Raw genomic sequence first — 20,206 nt, 5'->3', positions numbered from 1 at the left:
CAGATGAAGCTTGTTTTGTTAAAAATCAGCGATGTCAATCCATAAAACAATCAGCCCTTCAGCGTTTGCAGTGTTTTACAGGAAAATGGAGATTCACTGACTGCGTTCTGCCCATGGAGCTGCTTGAACCATAACCAACTAATGTGCTCGGGGAATAGTTCGTGCTTCATTAATCTGAAATATGTTGGTAAAATAATATTATTCAGCTTTTTTTTACAATAACCACGAAGCCCACCACTTTTGTGTGCTTAATGCATTACTGTTGAAATGATCATCATTTACTGTGGAATACCATAGAAACTGTCTAATAAATGTGATGGATTATGTAATTAACTCTTGATCAGCACCGTTTTTCAAAGACCTTACCCAGTGAACCTGAGGGCATTTTATGACCTTCACACTGGGTATACAGCTAATTACTCCTTGGGCAATAATTATTACGTTTTTTTAGTCTCAGTTTGTCATTTTGCCTTATAAATTATTGTGCTCTTAAGCTTCTCAATCCATTTGGCTACAAAACTGCAGCTCTCAGAGGGCTCCCTAAATTGTCCTGTGACTGTATGGATTACACCAACTTCATTAAGTAGATTACAGGGATGTCTGTTTTGCAGGTTTTCCATTGATCGCCACACTGACCTTGAGAGACAGTTCAACATCAATGCAGAAGATGGGAAAATAACTTTGGCAACACCACTGGACAGAGAAACGAGTACGTGGCACAACATCACTATTGTAGCTACTGAAACTAGTAAGTATTTGTGTGCACTGGCTGTTAGTTCCCTTGGGTTTAGAATTGATTTTAACAGTGGAAACTATAGAAATCAGTAAAGTAAAACATACTGTGTGTTTAAATTATTGAAAGAAAACTTACTTTCTGTGCAAGTTCCAACTTTTGGGGGTTTTTTTGTTTGTTTTTTTTTTGCAGTGAATTTGGTAGTCGAGGTTTTGAAGAGACAGATGAGTACTTATGTACAGGGTATACAGGGTAAATGTTAAAAGAAATGGTTTAGAAAGGCCAAACCAAAGCCTTATAACTAGTTAGTTATATTAAGGCAAAAGAAAATTAAAGCTTTGCTGTCGTAGAGGTAAATTGTGGGCTCAACCCAGATGCTCTTAACGCTGAGTGCTATTATGTTTCAGTGCCATAAATGATTAAGCACAGGGGTAATGTTGCATGAAAGTGGTCCTGTTGGATACCTATGGATAAGTTTACTCATACACAGCAATAGACAAGAACCTGGATTGTTCAGGCCCACAAACCCAATGCCAGTGCTCTGCACACCTGAGTCACCGGTAGCCAGGAGTGCCCTGCCTGGGTATGGGGGTCAGAGATCTTAATCAAGGGGAATTCTTAATTAATTTGGAGCTGCGAGCACTGCTGACAGGATCACATGTGACAGTGTAATTTATTATTGATATTAGCACCGTGTTTTACTCTGTGCATTTTACATAAACGTATTGCAGCAAACGAACACATTGGGAATGTCTGGGAATGTCGGGCTCTCATCCTGTGTCATCACCTGGACTGAAACACAAACCCTGGCAAGGTTTCTGCTGATGTGTCTGTTCTGCAGTCAGTGGATAGGCACAACTCCCTTCTGTGCACACACACTTGACACATCCTTGTAAGGATATATGTCTTCAGAGCCTGCTGATCAGTGCTGCTCACGTAGAAAATAGGGTGATGTGAACGTTTGCTTTTCCCCCGAGTATCTTTTTTGAAGGATGCAGTATTTTGATACAGAATTTTAAAGTGGTTTCATAGGACTGTAACTATGAACATAATAAATTGGGGGATAAAATATGTTTATTTAGCCCATTTTTTTCATCTAGTATTTCTTTCTGTGGTACTTTGCAAAACCAAATGTTTTAGGAATCCATGACCTATAAGCAAAATGGCACACATAAGTAGAAAGGTGGGTTTGGGTGTAAATTAAACTCTCAACTTCACCCTTTGTAACCTGTATTCCTATGACTCACCTCAGTAATTTGTGTATTTCATTGCCAGTAGTGCAAACAGTGCCCTGGTAATTCCTGTTATGTCTTGAGGGCAAACACTACGTTGATAAATTAGCAGGAATAGTTTGTACTTGCAGGAAAACCAATCCAACCCAGGGAACCAAACTACACAAGGAAAGAAAGGAAGGTCTGGTTTCACAGGACACATTTTCCCAGTTTAATATCTAACCAATTAATAATCTTAATGTTTTAAAAGGAGGAATATATAAAATTGCCATACCAACTGCATCAAATCATGAGATTTACGAATGCCATGGAAAGCAGAATTATTAGTTTGTGATCCAAACATTGGAATAGTAGGATGTAAAGTGAAGTCGTTTTACATTTTGTTTCCTCCAAAAAGACAAAAAAGAACAAGATAAAATGAATAATTTTGCAAGAAACTCCTCCAATTCACTTTTCTATCTCCCTTAAATGTGTGTGTCAGAGCAGTGTTAGCAGAAACGTGCTTTGCTGAGCACACAGGAATGAAGTCTGCTTGTTACATCTTCAGGTTTTTAAAATATAATTATACTCAAGACTTTTGTAAGAAATCAGCCTCGTCATTAGACTTCATGGGAGCCTCAGCATCTCTAGCTATTGTAAAATTGCCTCTTATCAGACTGGCTATGAAAATAATAATGCCAATCTTGTTCTAAGCGTTTGTGTTCCTGCTGATGGCTTATTTTTTGCATTCCTAATATAATTATTTGGCATTTACATAAAACAAGGGCTTAATTTCATAGACTACTCTTTTTGCTTATTTAAGTGAAGTTATTTTTAAGCTCCTCACGCAGAAATTAAATTTGTTCATAGAACTGTCAAGCAGAGTAAAACGGGCATTTTTAGCATTTTTTTTTTTTCTAAGACAGTAATAAGCAAAATCTCTGCTCTAAAATAACAGAAATCTGTTGGAGGCAGACACAAGGAACAAATGCAAACACAAAGTGTGTCATTACAGTGCTTTCACTGACAGTCATATTAATGGACTGCTGATCTCTCCCATGACAATAAATATGTTGGCATCATTCATACAGGAACGTTTCCTGTTCCTGGGCCTGCTGCTTCCCAGGGCTGATTCAAGGCTCTCCTCTCTATCTGCAGGGCAATGACCAGACCATTTCACTGCCATTAAACTCACTAATCATAAGCCATGACACTGGTTTTCTCTTCTTGATTCCATACTAGATCCTAAATGTATCCTGATTTAGCAACACTTTCAAAGGTAAACACCAAGTTTTGCTGAACCATAATTGACTATTTCAGAACTTCATGCTGGCAGGTTTCCTGCAGCTAAACTTGTGCTATAGGCAATAACTTTTGGCAGTTATTGTGAAAAGGTATCTTTGTGTCATCCCTCAGCCACTGCCTTAAGTAGGAATCTTCCAGGACAGGATTGGTCTGCTCAGTGGAGCATATCTGCTTCTGTGGTTTCTCTTGAATTGGGGATGAAGATCCTCAGCTCCAGACTGGTTGATCTTTTTTGTGACCAGATTTAAAATGTGTGTGCATGATTTAAACATGCTACTGACCCAGAATGTGCATTCAGCCTTTTTGTGTCTAGCAAAACTAGGAGGAAACAGAAAAGTGTGAGCCAGTGGGGAATGTGACTCTTTTCTACATGTACTGGACAGGCAAAAGAGCAGTCAGTTGAGTGAGTGGGGGTTTTTTGTGCGTTTTTTTTTTCTTTTTTTGTTTAGAAGAAGGACATTTTCTTTTCCTGTTCATAGAAGTAGGAAATCTGGCCAGTTCTTGTTCAGAACAAACTCCTGCTATTCGTGACAAATAGCATTACTGTTGTATTCAGAGACCTGTGCAAGGTGAGATATTTTGGATAGTGCTGTTTCCCTCCTTTACTTTCCCATTATTAGCAGAGTCCTTCCAGCCTCTGGGAAGGAGTTTCCAGTTTTCTGCAGCCTCTGTTTTTGGGCAATTGTAAAAACAAACTAAGGAACAGCTACCTTGAGTGGCTTTCCCTCAGATACTTGCCCAGGTTTTGCATTGGTTCCCAAAATATGTAAAGAAGTTGCACAGAGCTTTGTGTCCATTAATCAAAGCACAGTAAGGACACTGTGCTCTGGGTGTGTTGAGGAACAGTCTGAGGGGTGGGACTGTGACTGCCAGGGACAGTGAATGGTCACACTGGGAAATTTCCTTAACACTTGCAGGCTAATTCTTCAAATATTTCCTCCACCTGAATCTTTTTGTGGTTACTAAAGATGAAACAATGCAAAGAGCCACGTGTGAAAAAGAATGAACTGAATGTGATGAACATGGTACAGGTGACATTTAGGTGATACAGGTGACGTTTAGGTGGTGGTTTCATTATTTCACATTTAGTTAGACACTTTCCATTACATTCCTTCTGCTGCTTTGGTCCTCTCAACTGCTACACTTAAACCTGTCTGCTCCTTAATAAGCAATTTCTTTTGCACACTTTTTTGTGTTGTACTATTTCTTACATTTCTTTCTTATATTATCAGAATAATTTTTGCTTCTTTGTTGTTCAATGTTTTTTCCGCTCTGGTCACGTGGTGACTCCTCTGTGTTGATGAATTCTGTCACAAGGATTTTTTAGAGAAGATAATATTAGAAAGAATTTTGACATCTTTGGAAGATCCCCCTGAAATACAGGCTTAGGGTGCTCAGAAGAAATACAGGTATTAACACTCATGGCAAGGGTGAGATTGAAAGTTATTGAACCTGTGAATTGATTCTGAAATTTTCTTTTTACATTGCCATTCATCCAAGTTTACTCTGGTGAATGGACAGGAGCAGGAACATCCAGGTGATTCCAGGCTAGAGGAAGCAGGTTCACAGGCAAAATGATTCCCCGAGAATGTACCTTTCTGTTCTGTGGATACAAAGGGTGATCTTTGTTTTCTGTCACTGACTCTGGACTTAAAATTTTGGACAAATGAGATTTCTCATTGGTTTGTGGTGTAGCTGGGACTTCTGTGAGCCTAAAGTTGCACGCCAGGGGTGGGAGGTTTATTTTATCTAAATGCTTGACAGAACAGGGGTGGATAGTCTTGCTTTATAAGTCAAGGTTGAATGTGCTGCTCACATGTCTGGGCTCTCTGGAGCTATACCCTTAACAGGACAGAAATCTCTGGGCGTGTGCAAGTATTTTTTGAGAGCCTGAATTGCAGTGCAGTAAGAATGAATGATCAAATTACAGACGTTTCTTTTGGTGCATCTTTTTTGTCTGTACAAAGGCTCATCACATCTTTGGTTCTTTGATACTTGTTTGAAATGAATTTTCTACCATTCAGGAAAATCCAGTGAAGTCAGGATCCTAATAGTCAGGTGTGATCCCATTCTTCTGAACACACAAATACATTTTTAGTTGTGCAGATTACAATTACAGCTGTAACTACTGCTCACATTGACATGCCTGTGTTGTTTGCATTAACTGGTTGGCAATTTTGCTGGGCAGTGAAGCAGAGCAGGGTTCAGGCTGGGTTAACCTCCTCAGCATTCTCCCAGTTTCTTGGACAGGTTTTGCAGTACTTACCATGTTATGTGCTGTCAGTGTTAGTCAGCTAGGAAGAGAAAATCAAATAGCCATGACTTATTTATTAGAACATTTTTGCTACAGTTCACACAGATTCTGAATGGAGTTCAGAATCACTGATCATTCAAGCAACCAGATTGCCAGACATGTATAAGGCATATAATAATTAAACTCCATCTTCTTTAAGCCTCCAGCTCTGTGGATTTCCATTTCCATCTTCTATCAGCTGTAACAGCCATGTTTCAGACATTTCTCTAGCACACTCACTGTGTGACTCATTAATGCTAAGGAAAGGCCCTGTACTTCAGCCATTGCTGGTTAATTGATATAACAGCAGTGAAAAAATGGAGAACTGATGGAGTTTGAAACCAAAGGAAAGACTTAGAGAAGCTGGTTTAACTTAGGCAAGAAAGAAGCAACCTAATTTGACTGCACAACATTCCTCCAAATTAAATATGAATGTCCTGGTGTTTGCATACTCATCCCTAAGCTGTGGCTGAGGTCTGCTTAAGGTACAGGATTCTAGTGAATTCTTTGAAAACAAGAAGTGTACTGTAATACCTTCACTATTAGCAGTGCTTCTCTGAAATTCTCTTTTTAAAAAGTGAGGTAATCTTCTTCCCAAGAATATGTGTATTACATAGTGGAGCTTCATTGAATGACACCATAGGTTGCAATGAGTAAAACCTTCTAAACATATTCCCACTGACAGCCTCAGTGACAAACACACCAGCAAATAACAGCAAGCTGGGTCACTGTCTTTAAAGACAGATGATCCCTTTAAAATCCCCGAGCTTTCTGTCACCTGATGTAACACTGAGTGAGCTGCTCAAGGTTTATATTTTCCTCCTGGGTGTGTTGTGACACCGGATTCCTGAGCCTGCCTTCAGGTTGACTCTTGGTGACCCTTTTTAAGGTACTACCATGAGGATATTCAGGCACAGACAGGTCCTTCTATAATGAGTTTAGACTCCAACCTTTTCAGATGTACTGGGAAATACAGGAATGAAGTGTGGATATATTTGTTCTGTTGTGTCAGGTTGCAAGAAGGCTCTCCTAAAACTTCTCCCTCTTAGATCAGATTTTGGGAAGAAATTGTTCACTGTGAGGGTGGGGAGGCCCTGGCACAGGTTGCCCAGAGAAGCTGTGGCTGCCCCATCCCTAAAAGTGTTCCAGGCCAGGTTGGACGGGGCTTGGAGCAACCTGGGCTGGTGGAAGGTGTCCCTGCCCATGGCAGGGTGGAACAAAATGGTCTCTGAGGTCCCTTCCAACCCAAACCATTCCATGATTCTGTGATTCTCACTCTCTGCATCACACAGACAGACACAACAGCGCAGTCCCTGGGGAATTCTAAAACCAGAGCAGGACTGCCTGGGAGAGGATATTTCTCTTAACCTAGAGCCATGCTTTCAGCCAAGTTTTAAATCTCTGAATGAAGGGGTTTAATGGAATTTCTGTTCTCCTTATTCTGCAGGCACTGCAGTCACAGAGCTGTTCTTTTCATTGTGATTGACTGCTTTGTCAAATGAGTCTTGGTGTTCAGGTTCAGGTGCCAAACAAGCAGCGTTCCTGTGGCAGGCTCAGCCCCTGCCCAAGGAGTGGCAGGACTGCCACAACTAGTAGAAATCCTTGTGAGTAATTGGTCAAAGCATGAGATGAAAATCTGGACAAGGTCTGAAATGTAAATGGCCATTTGCCCACAATAAATATTTTGCAGGCACAGAGCAGAGGAGTCTCAAGGACAAAGCTGTGGGCTCTGTCTGACAGAGGTAATTACCCATACCAACGGCATTCTTTAGAAATGAAGAAGAATGAGGCAATTTTGTCACCTAATGGGAAAGGGCATAAAGCCAGAAAGACTCTTTATGGTTTACCAAGAATATAAATACAATAATTGAATCATCACCCAGCACACGCTCTGCTAAAGTTATCTATGTTGTGTATTCCTTTAAAAAATACAAGGACACTAATTAAAAAGGAAGAGACATAATTTTCTTCAGAATAATCCTTCAGCTACAATGTACTTTTTAATGCCATGTATACCTTTGCTCATGCTTTCGTTTATTTAATTTTATTTAGGCTTTTATTGTAAAAATTACTATAGGTATTATTAGCAATAATTCTGACATTTTAGGGAGTTACTTTGGTGCATCATATAAATTATCTTTAATTTAGGGCTGAGTAAATTTCAGTGAGTTTGAGGAAGAGAAGGAAAGGAAGCCTTTATGGAGGTTTAAACAGGAGAAGCTCAGGAATATTAACCTTTTCTGCTTGACCCTTTTTGCTCTGGCTTAGTGGAACTCAAACTAGATAGTCCATCATTTTTACACTGAAATACAGAATTTACTAAGGTAGTTTTTATTCATTTGCACATAGCTACAGGGTTACACAGAACTCCATAGATCCTAATGGGTCACTGAGAGTTTGCCACTGGGCAGTGGAGGGCTGGTGCATCCTGTCAGGGCACTTTGCAGTTCTCAGCTATGAAAGTGTACTCAAACACAGCACAAAGTTTCCAATTAGCGTTTTGGACAGGTCAAGAACAGCAGGAGAGGTGATCCACATGGATAACAGCATGGGAGTGGCCATATGAGGAGGAAATAGAATGGGAATGGAGTGTAGTAACCGTATAAAATGGCCTCAATGGTTCAGGTTAAAATTCAGGTGTGGAATGCTGAGCAGTTGTTGGATGCCTCTGGTTTCAGAAGGCAGCTGTGAATAAAGCATCTGAGTAATTCAGTGCAAAAAAAAATATGTCAGAGAAGGGAATAAACATCATTATGGTGAGGAAAAGGAGAGAGATTTGCATGAACAGTCTGAAATGTTTCATTTCTGATTTGCTGGCGTCACAGAGGCAGGCAAGACATCCTCGTTCTAGGCTTGCAAATATTCATTTCACAAAGACAAACTGGAGTCAGGACACTGTTCAAAGTTTAATACACAAAAGGTTGGGTTACTAGGTGGTGTTTTAGAAGGAAATAAGGGTTCCTGGGGCATGAAACAGAGGGATTCATGTAAGGAATACAAGGTTCATTAGTGGAAATGTGCACAGGTTAGTGACTAATTCATGCACTGTATGTTAAGTTACTTTGATGAAATCTGGAGGCATGGCTAAGCTGACAATATACATATTATATTAACAAAGTGAGGGCATCTTTACCCTGAACAACTACCAGCTGGCCATCTGCACTTTGAACAGTTGACTCCAAAGCTCTAAAGAAAATAAGATTAATCTTAGAAACACTGGGTAGTATTCATCTTGTTTGGTAAGCTGAATTCATCAACTTTGAGTGGAATGTGACTGTCTAAAATCCCCTGGTTTTTCTGTGAGGCTGAAGCATAAGAGCAGGTCAGAGTAGAGGTTTGTAACTGAATATAACTTTGGAAGTGTTCTTTAAGCATATTTCTATCTAGAATAAAGGTTCTACTCAGGATAGCATACTTTGAGCTTCTAGGAAAGGTTCTGGATAGCAAAAGATGACACTATTTTCTGGCTGAAAAACAAAGGAGGTGATTTTTTTAAAGGTTCATACTGATGTGTAGGGACAGCTTTTTGCTTATTTCTGAAGGTATGGAAGTAAGAAAGGTTTGATGGTACACTTCTAGAACTTGATTCATATCCAGCATCTCCAATAATATATTATCTGTGAAGGAAATATAAGACTAATTAAATTGCACTGTTAAGAAAAATCAGTCTCAGAAAGGAATAGGAGCACTTAAAATAATGACATTAAAATACTTCTATAATAAATTCTGCTTTAATAATAATTTTTATTAGAGCATTTTGATGTTTTGTCTACCAGTAAGGGAGGGATTTCATTTGAACTATAGATTATTTTACTTCAGTTATGAAATCATTTAAAATAAAAAAACCCCAAATATTCCAGACATCTTGTCCTCAATCAAGCTGCTTATTGTTATTATTGTTACTGCTAGTCATTAGAAAAATTCAGAGCTAATCATAATTGACAATAAGACCTTGCATATCTAAGTCAATATTTTATGACATTTTTAATATGCATGAGGTATTAGCATATTAATAATATAATTGCTCCAAAGTGTGGGCCAGATTCCTGACTGATTTATGGCAGCACAACTCCCTTGGTTAAGCTGGAATTGAGAAACAGAGCAGCAAATCACGTCCTGGAACTTCTGTTGTATCTTAAAATTTTTCTTTTGCTACCTATTCACTGGTTAATTTTTTAAGGTAAATCCTCTTCTGTCACTTAAGGACACCATATTATTTTCTGGAGTTTTTGTCTCGTTGTTATAGTTAGATATTAAAAGCTATTACTTCCTCACAACAATTTAAAGCATTGCTCTGCCTCAGAAAATCTGGGCTCCTAATTAGGCTTGTGGTGCTGTGATCCACAAGAAGTGAAGATTCATTGGCATCTCATCCCACTGTTATTATTTCTAGTGTGTAATGAAGGGATCAGAAAGATGTGGTTCCCTCTGCTTCTCTGTGGTTCCCTTTTTCCTAACTATCTTTTCCTTCCTATTGGTGGTATAGGAAGTATTTTCAAAAGCATTTAGTAGACTCCGACTTTTGCTGAAATGATGTGTCTGTAGAGTCAGATGCTTCCAGAGATTGCAAATGTTGTTTTGTTATTCCTTATTCTTGAAGTTATCATTTTTTTCCACCTTATTTTTTTTTAAATTTTCATTGCTTTTTTTGCCAAAAAAATCCCAAACCTGTAAAACTTCAAACATTTCTACCTTGCCATTCTTTGGAGTTGATAAGTGCCCTGCTAATAAGTGCTAAAACCTTGGTTGTATTTTTAATTTTTGCACTCGTATAATTATTCCCCCCCCTTCAATATGTAACACAGTTAATTGACTGCAAACTTCCTCCTGACTTGTACCCTCGTTAGACACAAATAAGGCTCAATAACACGGTGTTTTATCACAAATACAGGTTGTTTTCTGCCAGCATTTGTTTCAGTTTGGTCTCTGGATAGGTGTGTGGGTGGAAGGATGTTGGCAGTATTTTTTTTTTTTTATCCTTTTCCCTTAAGGATTTATCTAGGAGCTGTGAATAAACCAGAACTGTTTCATTGTCATAAACCTGACATGACTTCAGCAGCTTCCAACACAACCCACTCCAACAGCTATACTAATACTTTATTTTGAATTATGTATTTGTTTACCCATATTGACGTGTCACATATATCTTGATTAGGTGTCACTATGAATATAAAGCTCACTGTGGTCAAAATTAGATATGCAGAGTCAGTCTCTAAGGACATACTGTTTGCATCCAGAGCTTCTGTCAGGAGACAAGTTACCCAAATATTGCAAAGATGCTACAATTTTGAATTAGGATGCCCCTTTTAACTCTTTTCAAGCCTCATCCCATCCCTTTGTTCCCTGATTTCATATCCCCATTTCATATCCCATGTATTCCTAGAACCACAGAGTCATTGAGGTTGGAAAAGACCTCCAAGGTCATTGAGTCCAACCCGTACTCGACGCCCACCTTGTACCCCAGCCCAGAGCCCTCAGTGCCACAACACTTCCAGGGGTGGGGACTCCACCACCTCTCTGGGCAGCCCCTGCCAAAGCCTGACCACTCTTTCCAGGGAGAAATTCCTCCTGCTGTCCAACCTGACCCTGCCCTGGCACAGCTGGAGGCCGTTCCCTCTCCTCCTGTCCCTTGTTCCCTGGGAGCAGAGCCCGATCCCCCCCAGCTCCCCCCTCCTGTCAGGGGGTTGCAGAGCCAGAAGGTCCCCCCTGAGCCTCCTTTTCTCCAGGCTGAGCCCCCCCAGCTCCCTCAGCTGCTCCTGCTGCTCCAGCCCCTTCTCCAGCTCCATTCCCTTCCCTGGACATGCTCCAGCCCCTCAGTGTCTTTGATGTCTTGAGGGGCCCAGAACTGGACACAGTTGAGGTGCAGTCCCAGCTTGAGCATCACTGCCACACTCCCACTGCCACGCTACTGCTGGTACAGCCCAGGTGCCCTTGGCCTTCTTGCCCCCTGGGCACACCCAGCTCGTGTTCAATCACTGTTGACCAGCACCCCCAGATCCTTTTCCAGCTTTCCAGCCCCTCTGCCTCAACCTGGAGCTGGAGGGGGTTGTGGTGACCCAAGGGCAGGACCCAGCACTTCTTTTTGTTGACCCTCACACTATTGACCTCATCCCATGGATGATCCAGATCCCCCTGCAGAGCCTCCCTACCCTGCAGCAGATCAGCACTGCCACCCAACCTGGTGTCATCTGTGAACTTAGAGGGTGCACTCAACCCCCTTGTCCAGATAGTTGATGAAGACACTGAACAGGACTGGGACCAATCCTGAGCCCTGGGGGACACAACCAGTGACTTGCTGCCAAGTGGGTGTGGCACCATTCTCTGGCACCACTCCCTGGGCACCAGCATCAAACAGTTTGTCACCCAGTGAACAGGGCACCTGTCCAAGCTGTGGGCTGCCAGCTCCTCCAGGAGAATAGCATGGGGGAGGGTGGCAAAGGTTTTGCTGGGGTCTGGGGAGACACATCCACAGCCCTCAAATCACTCCCTGATGTAATCTGTAGGTTACATGAAATGAGCACTTGTGTTATCCAGTACATCGAATATCTACTATTTCTCCTGGTATTTCCTTTTTGGAGTCCGTGCCCACGAATAGGAAGTGATGACACCAAGGTGGATTTTTCAAAACAAGGTGGATTAAAGGCAGTGCACCATCCCAAGTGATTTAGAATAACCAGAAAGCCTGGAGTTTCTGGTTTGATGGGTTTTTGGGTGGCACAAGGGGTTGGAGTTGCCTTTGCTTCCCATTCCTCTCTAGTCCTGAGGTGGATATCAACTTGCTTCAGCATCCTCTCCCTCAAGGACAAACTTACATCTCACTTACCCTGGCCCCATGTCCTCAGTCACATTGTAGCAACTGATAACTTCTCTTTTCTAAATACAAGAAATCTAAATACATGGTCTCTTGATTTTCCCTTATAACCAGGGTTATGGTACAAGAAACCCTCTTCCCACCTGTGAACTACATTTGCTTTTCCAATCTATTTTTTTTTTCCTTTCCAAGCCCTTTTGATCTGTCTGTTCATTCAGACAAGACAATATCATTAATGAAAATATGCCAGACATAACAAGATACTCCTGAAAAAATTTACAAACCTTTCCTAGTTTTGCAAATGGATCTCACAATTCAGAGAGTATCAGAAGTAATTACTGGGTAGCTGCTTGTAAGACTCCTGAATAACTGCTCAGCTTCATGGTATGAAAAAGAACAAAGAGGTTGCATTTGAATGCCAAATTTAGCCTGACCTCAGATAAACAAAATGAGGGTTAACTGATTCTATCAGTATGTATTGTGCCTCTGTGAAGGGAACATATTAACTTTTTTAATTTTAGTTTTATTATCAAGTTTTATAAATCAGTGTTGTTCCTTTGAAGTCAACAAAGTACCCAGTTAAAGTCTCTGTTTTAATTTAAATGATATTTACATTTAAAATCTTAAATTATTTCAAATTTAGGAAATAATGCAGTGTTGCTACTACAGTGGCAGACAAAGAACTGAGTGCAGAGTTAGGTGGAATGTCACTGATAAAAAAAAAATCCATTTGGTCTTTTTGCAGGCACGTTTAGTTTTTCTGCAAATTTTAAGTAATTGATTCAAAATCTTATGGGTTCTGGGCTACATGAAACAATTTGAATGTCCTGCATGCATTAATGAGCAAACAATTTTAATGTCCTACATGGACTAAGGTGGAAATAAAAGAAAACCTCACAGAAATAGAAAGTGAGTGAAAATTTTGTCTGAAGTTTTCTGAAGGTCTGAAGGGCTTGAAGAATATGGTCTATTCATTTAATATTTTCTGCCTTGACTTGTGCATGCACCACAGAAATTATGCTCTTTATCTTTTCTTCTGGCCTTATCAGCAGCCTCTAAGTGTAATCTGTCCTTTAGTCCCAAGCTTTGGTCCCATCTTATTTACATTGTTTAAAGGTAGGTGCACGTGGCCTACCTGAGTCAGCCTTTACAGATGGAGCTGCTGAACTTCGGGAACCTCTTAACTACAAATTCAGATTTGAATTCACGGCCTTGCAAAACTGGTCTGTCCTCAGTTTCCCCTCCTTCTTGTCCTCCTTTTCCAGGCTATGCAGTGGAAATGCCCTCCCCGAGCTCCCCCTGGTCAGCGGGTACGTATGGCTCTTCTGGAAGCATGTCTTGTGCAAGAGTCTGACACTGCCCCGTGGCCATCAGAGGTAGAAAAGTGGACAAAAATGAAAGAGTTGGATGATATTAAGCAGCTCCTTGGTTAAACTTGTGACAGTCTATCAGTGAGGGCACAAAACCCGAGTGTAACGTGGCTTTGCTCTTGACTCGTTACATTCTTCTTCTGGAGCCCGGAATAAAATAAACCCAGTGAGCTCCTGAAAGGAGACAAAACTTTTCAAATCTGCTCTCGTTTGTCTCCCGAGGAATGACTTAAGGAACAAACCCAAGAAATATGTTTCCCATCTTTTCCTTTCCGCGCCCCTCCCACGCACTTGTACACACAGAAATCGCCACAATCTGCTCCTCCGGAGCGTTCCAGGGGGCTGAAATAAATAGAAAGGGAATATTAATTTGGAAGCAGTGATTGTTTCTTGTCTTAGCAACTTGTACAGGAACCTTCCTGCTGTGTACTGATATGTTGATATTGCTGTTTAGATATTCCACAACTTAGTATTTTCTCATCCTTTAAAAACACAATAATTTCAAGGGAGAATCTAAATCTTCACGGTGAACAATCCTGTCTGGGTTTTTGGTTTGGTTGCTTGAATTTTGTCCTAATTCAGAACTAGCTTGTGTTCTGGTATTTTTAACAGAAACACTGGCAATTCCTGATGTCTCCTGACAATTTTGGAGTCAGTTTGAGGCACGCAGTCTGTCTTGAATCAGATCATTACACAATGCTTCAGACAAATGAGCACAGGATTTGCTGCTGTATCTGATTTCTAGACTTAAGCTTCAACATAAATAAAACTTCAGTTTCACAATAGCATCTGTGTTTCTCAGGATTCTTGAAGTCAGATTTGTCAGTTTTATATGACAGAAAGATTGTTATAAGCTGTGCTGTTCTAGAGGTAAAGGATTGCCCAATGAAAACAACAGCATAAAATCTAACAGGAGAAATAAACTTGTCCTACATGTGGATTAGCTTAATAAAATCATCAGATACAACTTTGATAAAGTCATGGGAGATGGATCTGTTAAAATACAACTTAATAAGTTTGAAATATAAGGGATGTAAACCAAGCACCCTTGTTTTTATTAAGTCAGTGATTCAGATTTTGGTTTGATTTCTTTGTTAGAACCAGGACTTCCTCTACTTCTAATTTAAAATATTATTATAGTAGAAATTTCACTGAACCACAGAAGCATGAAATAGCCATTTCTGAGCTATGTAGTGATGATAATAATAATAAAAATGTGTTATTTTCTAGGAATCTACTTTCTGTTCAGGTACTTCATTTTAGTTAAAATGCAAGACCACTAACGAGTTCTTAAAGAGAACCTTGAAGTGGTTTTGGATGATTTAATTAAATAAAGAAAAACTGGATTAAACTGAATTCCCTTGGATTTAACAAATTATAAACTTCATTTTGGGCTGCAATAATTCTCTCTCTCAAAGACAACTTGTATGTGTATCTGTCAAGGAAAGACAGGGGGAAGTGTTTTAAGCATGTTTATGAAGTGTTTAAGTGTTTATAGGAGTTGAAAAGCTGTATTATGTTCTATTAGTTATGGTACAAGACCAAAAATTTTATTTATAAGCTCCAGTTACTCCTAGTATGACTTGTTGCTTGCAGTGACAACGTTAACAACACTCAGTGCTTTGCAATACAACTTTCCAATGAAACAGGAACATCTCAGCTGTGAGGGGGTTTTTCCAGGAAGAAGGAAAAATATTGGTGTGGTAAAACATGCATCTGTAATCTCCAAAGGATCAGGTTTAGAGACACTAAAGGGCTCGATAATGTTTTGTTGTTTGTTTGTTTGTTTTTTAATTTGACTTTGGTTATCTCATCTACCTCATCATTTTGGTATCAAACTCAGCAGCCTTTTTAAATCCTGAGTGGGTTTGAATGGGTTTGTTACTCAGAGGAGTAGCAGCCAGTTGTGTGTTTCAAACTTTTAGTGTTCCAGCAGAACCTTGAGAACAGGGGAGAAAAGCAGGAGGGCTTTTTTAGACGCTTATAATCCTTGTAGACTCTTCAATATGCATTTCTAAACTCAGTTGGATTTCCCATTATTTTTTTGAGTTTATTTATTCTCACAAGTGAGTCCCACTAGTTATTTCTACATGGAGTTATCCTTTCCTTATTTCTACCTGGCTGTTCCTTTCTGAGTGTGCTGTGCTCATCCAGAGCACCCTGCTGGATCTCAGGGCTGTGGGCAGTAATTGAGACCTCAGCAGAGCCACGGATGAGCTGCACTCTAGGAAGGGATGTACCCAATTTGCACATGTGTTCCTTACAGCTCCACGCTGTGCTGTGCCACTGCTGTCCCCAGATGACCAATTGAATGTATTAACTAAGTCCTTCTGTGCAGCTGGGACTCGAAAAGACTTTTGGTTAACCAGACTAGCTGAAGTTTTCTCAGCATTTTTTATAATTTTGGGCCTCAGGGTGCTAAATTTTCAAACGAAGCTGATGGTTCTCAAGTGACAGCCCTAATGGCACACTTGTGTTGCAAGATTCAAGGTAGGTCTTTTTAAACTGCATCACAATAAAGCTTTTAAAAATCTGTTTAGTTCCTTAGAGAGTCGTTAACTTTAAACTGTTCTATGATTTTGCATAAAAGAACTGAGTAGAATTTAAGCAATCAGTCTTGCTGTCTACATGGAAGAAGACTCAGTCTCCTTTAATTCTATTGACTGAGGGGTTTGTTGGGAAAAAAAATCCTAAACCAAACAAAAAACCCCACCCAATAATTAAATCTGGATTTTGTCAGTAGTTTAGAAAGAACTGACTCTCCATTCATACAAATGAGGAAAAGTCCTGAAGGTTGAATACTATTTAGGGAGACATGAGGGGCAACTGGGATGCAATGGGAGCAGCTTGTGCTCTCTGGGATCAGAGTGGAGCCACTTCAGTCCCTTCCCACTTCCAGTCCAAGGATTTTGGGCATTGCTAACAGAGCTGGATTCAAATATCCTCTGAGTACGTTTTGCCCCTGAGAAGTTTTCAGACATTAAAAGTATGAATATGAACAGATGGGACTGTTTTATCTGGACACTGTTTTCAAGCCGGATTTGTTTAGTGAGGAGTCATCAATGTGTTGGAAAAGGTGTGCTCAGTAAACACTTAGCATAAAGTGAAATTTCCTTGAAAAGTTGGGAATGACAAAATAATTCAATGTACTCAGTGTGGTGGGCAGTACAAGCTGTAGATAAAATTCCCTTTCCATCTCTCTCTCTTTCTCAACAACAAATTTCATCACAGTCACAAGAACCCTAAAAGGCAGCAGATATCCCCTTGTTTGGAGATCTCCAAACCAGTTGGGTCCCTCTTGTGTTTAGTAAATTAATTTTTTAAATGAATTCTCATCAAGTTTCTAATTATAATATCTTTAAATTTAATGTTTGTATTTCTGATGAAAGACAAACATTTTGGGGGCAGTCACATGGGACATGAATAATTTCTTTAGAAGCTTATCTAATTAATTACATTTCTCTGTAATGTCTTTAAAATTTGAACTGCCATCATTTCATTAATTTGGATAAAAGTAAATCTTTAGTGTTTAAATATGACACTAGTGCTGAGAATTCTGATAAGCTCGAGATTCATTGTCTGTATTTTTATCAAGTGAAGATTAAAAAAAAGTGTTTAAAATGTTTGGGATTCATGATTTGCATATTAGCTTTTCTTTGGTTTCAAATACATTATTATTCCATGGCATGAGTTTCACCTCATGTTAGTAAGATCATATGATGCAAAATGGACATAAATATTGGTCTTACAATATTTTAGTGGAGTTTCCTCTTTTTTTCTGTAATGTATTTCCCTCCAAACAAAAACTTTGGTGTCCTTCAAAAGGGAAAGATATAAAGTCTGATGTGTGGTAATCTTCCATATCCTATACTGGTGGAATGTTAATGTTTGAGGCTATCCAGCAAATATAAAGCCTTTCTTTATAGCACCAGTACCTTAGGGCTTGTGTCTTTTGAAATTGTTATTTTTATGCTATTTCAAAATAATGTCAGTTGAGTAGTTCAAATTTGCACATTTATGGGTGGAATCCCACAAATTATGTCATCATACGAGGAGAAAACAGGCTGTAAGATTTAGGGTTGGATTAGGTCACAGCACAATTAACCCTGATGGAAACCACAAAAAATACAGTGGTTCCTCCTTTATTCATCTCTGTCACTCGTGGGGCTGCCACCAGTTGCTCCCTGTGCACTGGTGGAGCCCAGTCTTTGTGTACTTTGTAGACATTTGAAATGATGAATACATTGAATACCAGGCAGTGGAAGATCTGCCACTGTTGATGGTAAAACCAAGGTAGAATACTGTAATTGTAAAATATCACTCACTAAGTGATGGACTTTGAAATCAGTACTGAGTTACTTGTAGGGATGTGTAAGTGCTATGGAATTGTTTCTCAAACTCTTCAAATCAGGTGGTCACCTCAGTTTAAACCGAGTTCATGTTTTTGCTCTTTGGGGTAAAATAATCTCTATAAAGAATCTCTAAATAAATTAGCTATACTGAATTTAGGGAAAGACACTAACAACTGACTCTGAAATCCATTCAAATGCAAACTGATGGTTTAGCTTTTCTTGCCTTACAGCTCATTCTCCTCTTTACAGGGGTAAGCAATTTTATGCAAAATAGCTCTATATTACAAATAATGAGTCATTACTTCGGGGAAGAAAGAAGTTCACAGGTCATGGTTTTGGTCAGTGGGAGATGATCAAAGTGCTTTAATAGTCCAAATTACTGTCTAGTTTTGCCTGTGTCAGTCTACCATCCATCTTCCTCACCATGTGGGTCACCACATTAACCGTATTTGCAATGAAGAAATAATATATGTGCAGTCAGAACAATTAATAGAGTGAAATGCTCTGTGCTCTGCCAAAGGTAAACAAAGAAATAAATCTCTGCTGTTTACAGCCTTCCCTTTTCCATGTATAATGGACTTTATCAATAAAACAATACAAACTCCATCAAAGAAAAATCTTACCAATTTAGCCCAGGAAAGGTCTTCATTGAACTAACCTCTAACAAATGCTGTTTGCAATAGGGATCTATTTATTCTTTTCAACCATGAAGCACTGGCCATCCCTCTTTATCTCCCACTCCAACTCCACGATCCGTTATGGATAAGGCAGCCCAGTTAGGCAAGGACAGGGGGACAGGTTAGGTTGCTGTGTGTGCATTTCTGGGTGCCTTTAGGTTCAGATTAAATATGCTCACCTTCTACACTTTGCTTTCTTGCCTTAGGGAACCACAGCCAGGTGTCCCGGGTGCCTGTTGCCATCAAGGTCCTGGATGTGAATGACAACGCTCCCGAGTTTGCCTCAGAGCACGAAGCCTTTCTGTGTGAGAACGGGAAACCTGGACAAGTAAGTGTCTCCTTGTGTTTGTGTTGTGTGAGGCTGAGGTTGAGTTTCTCCCTGTCCCCTTATGTCATCTTCATTCCCAAAATATGTACCTGTATATTCATGCTAACAACCCTTAACATTAACTGAAGATAAACCCGTGGTCACATTCTGTGGTACATCTCTTGTTGTATGGGCATGTTTTATTTAAATATAGGCTTTAAATTAAAGCTTTAAATAAAAATTCTGAGTGTTTTTATGCTCCCACTGATCCCACTCTGTGTGATGGAGCTCAGCACTTCATAAGTTCAAGTGTGTCAGGATGTAAAAGTATAATCCAACCTGAATTCCAGTCCAGTTATTGAACTATATTGCAGCTGCTTCCAGGTATAATTTAGAAGAAACAGTTAAAACAATAAACCCATTTCTCCTTACCCTTATTTCAGTTATAATCTCTATTTAGTTCTTACTCACTTTTTTATGACAGTTGGGAAAAAACAAGACAGCAAACCAAAACTTGATGGGAAATCACGTAAATTGTAATTGGGTTTAAGGTTTCTAAGGAGGAATGGGATGATGGAGAAATGGAGTTGGAGTTTTCATTACATTTAAAAAAAAAAAAAGAGAGAGAAAAAAAGAATTAACAGGTTATTTTCTCCCTGATTTAATGGAAAAAAGAGGAATTCACACAACACTCCACAAGGTGAGGTAAACATAACAAGATATGGATCCAGACTTTATAGTCTTTTTCAAAGAAAATGAAGCAGATCAGATTTGTCAAAAAGCATCCACTTTGAAGGACAAATGTACAGAAATAGGGAAGGATATCTCATATCCCACATAAATGACAAGGCAAAGATTCCAGAATATGTACAGACATTTAGAAAGTAATGCAGTGTAAATGAGATGGAAACTTTTGTCCAGCATGAGAAACACCGTGTGTTGCAACAATTCACTGTTTTTAAACTTTGTAATTTATTTCTAGATTGTGACATTTTATTTGAATAAACAGCAGCTGACAGCATGACACTAGGCTTGTTAATCCAACTATTCCTGTGTCTCATGTGGGTGTTAGGCATTAAATTCACTGTTCTCCAAAGAAGGTTACCTGACAATAGAGTTAGAAGTTATTTTCTTTCAGCAGTGTGAA

At 39.5% G+C, this 20,206-nt stretch overlaps 1 protein-coding gene across 3 annotated transcripts in view; it reads left to right on the top strand.

The window, feature by feature from the left end:
• Nucleotides 1-20,206, top strand: part of CDH8 (cadherin 8) — a 153,844-nt gene that overhangs the window by 100,024 nt on the left and 33,614 nt on the right. For 2 of the 3 annotated variants that reach the window (XM_032701382.1, XM_032701383.1), the window contains 2 exons: nt 612-748; nt 18,959-19,080. In XM_032701382.1, coding sequence (XP_032557273.1) covers nt 612-748; nt 18,959-19,080 — 259 coding nt within the window. Of the gene's footprint in view, nt 1-611; nt 749-13,618; nt 13,664-18,958; nt 19,081-20,206 lie in introns of all 3 variants that reach the window. The other variant, XM_032701381.1, reaches the window with a different exon arrangement.

This window comes from Chiroxiphia lanceolata, chromosome 13 (assembly GCF_009829145.1).
Source record: "Chiroxiphia lanceolata isolate bChiLan1 chromosome 13, bChiLan1.pri, whole genome shotgun sequence".
NCBI classification, from domain to species: Eukaryota; Metazoa; Chordata; class Aves; order Passeriformes; family Pipridae; genus Chiroxiphia; species Chiroxiphia lanceolata.
Note: the sequence above shows the minus strand (reverse complement) of the source record. Positions and strands in the feature narration are given on the sequence as shown.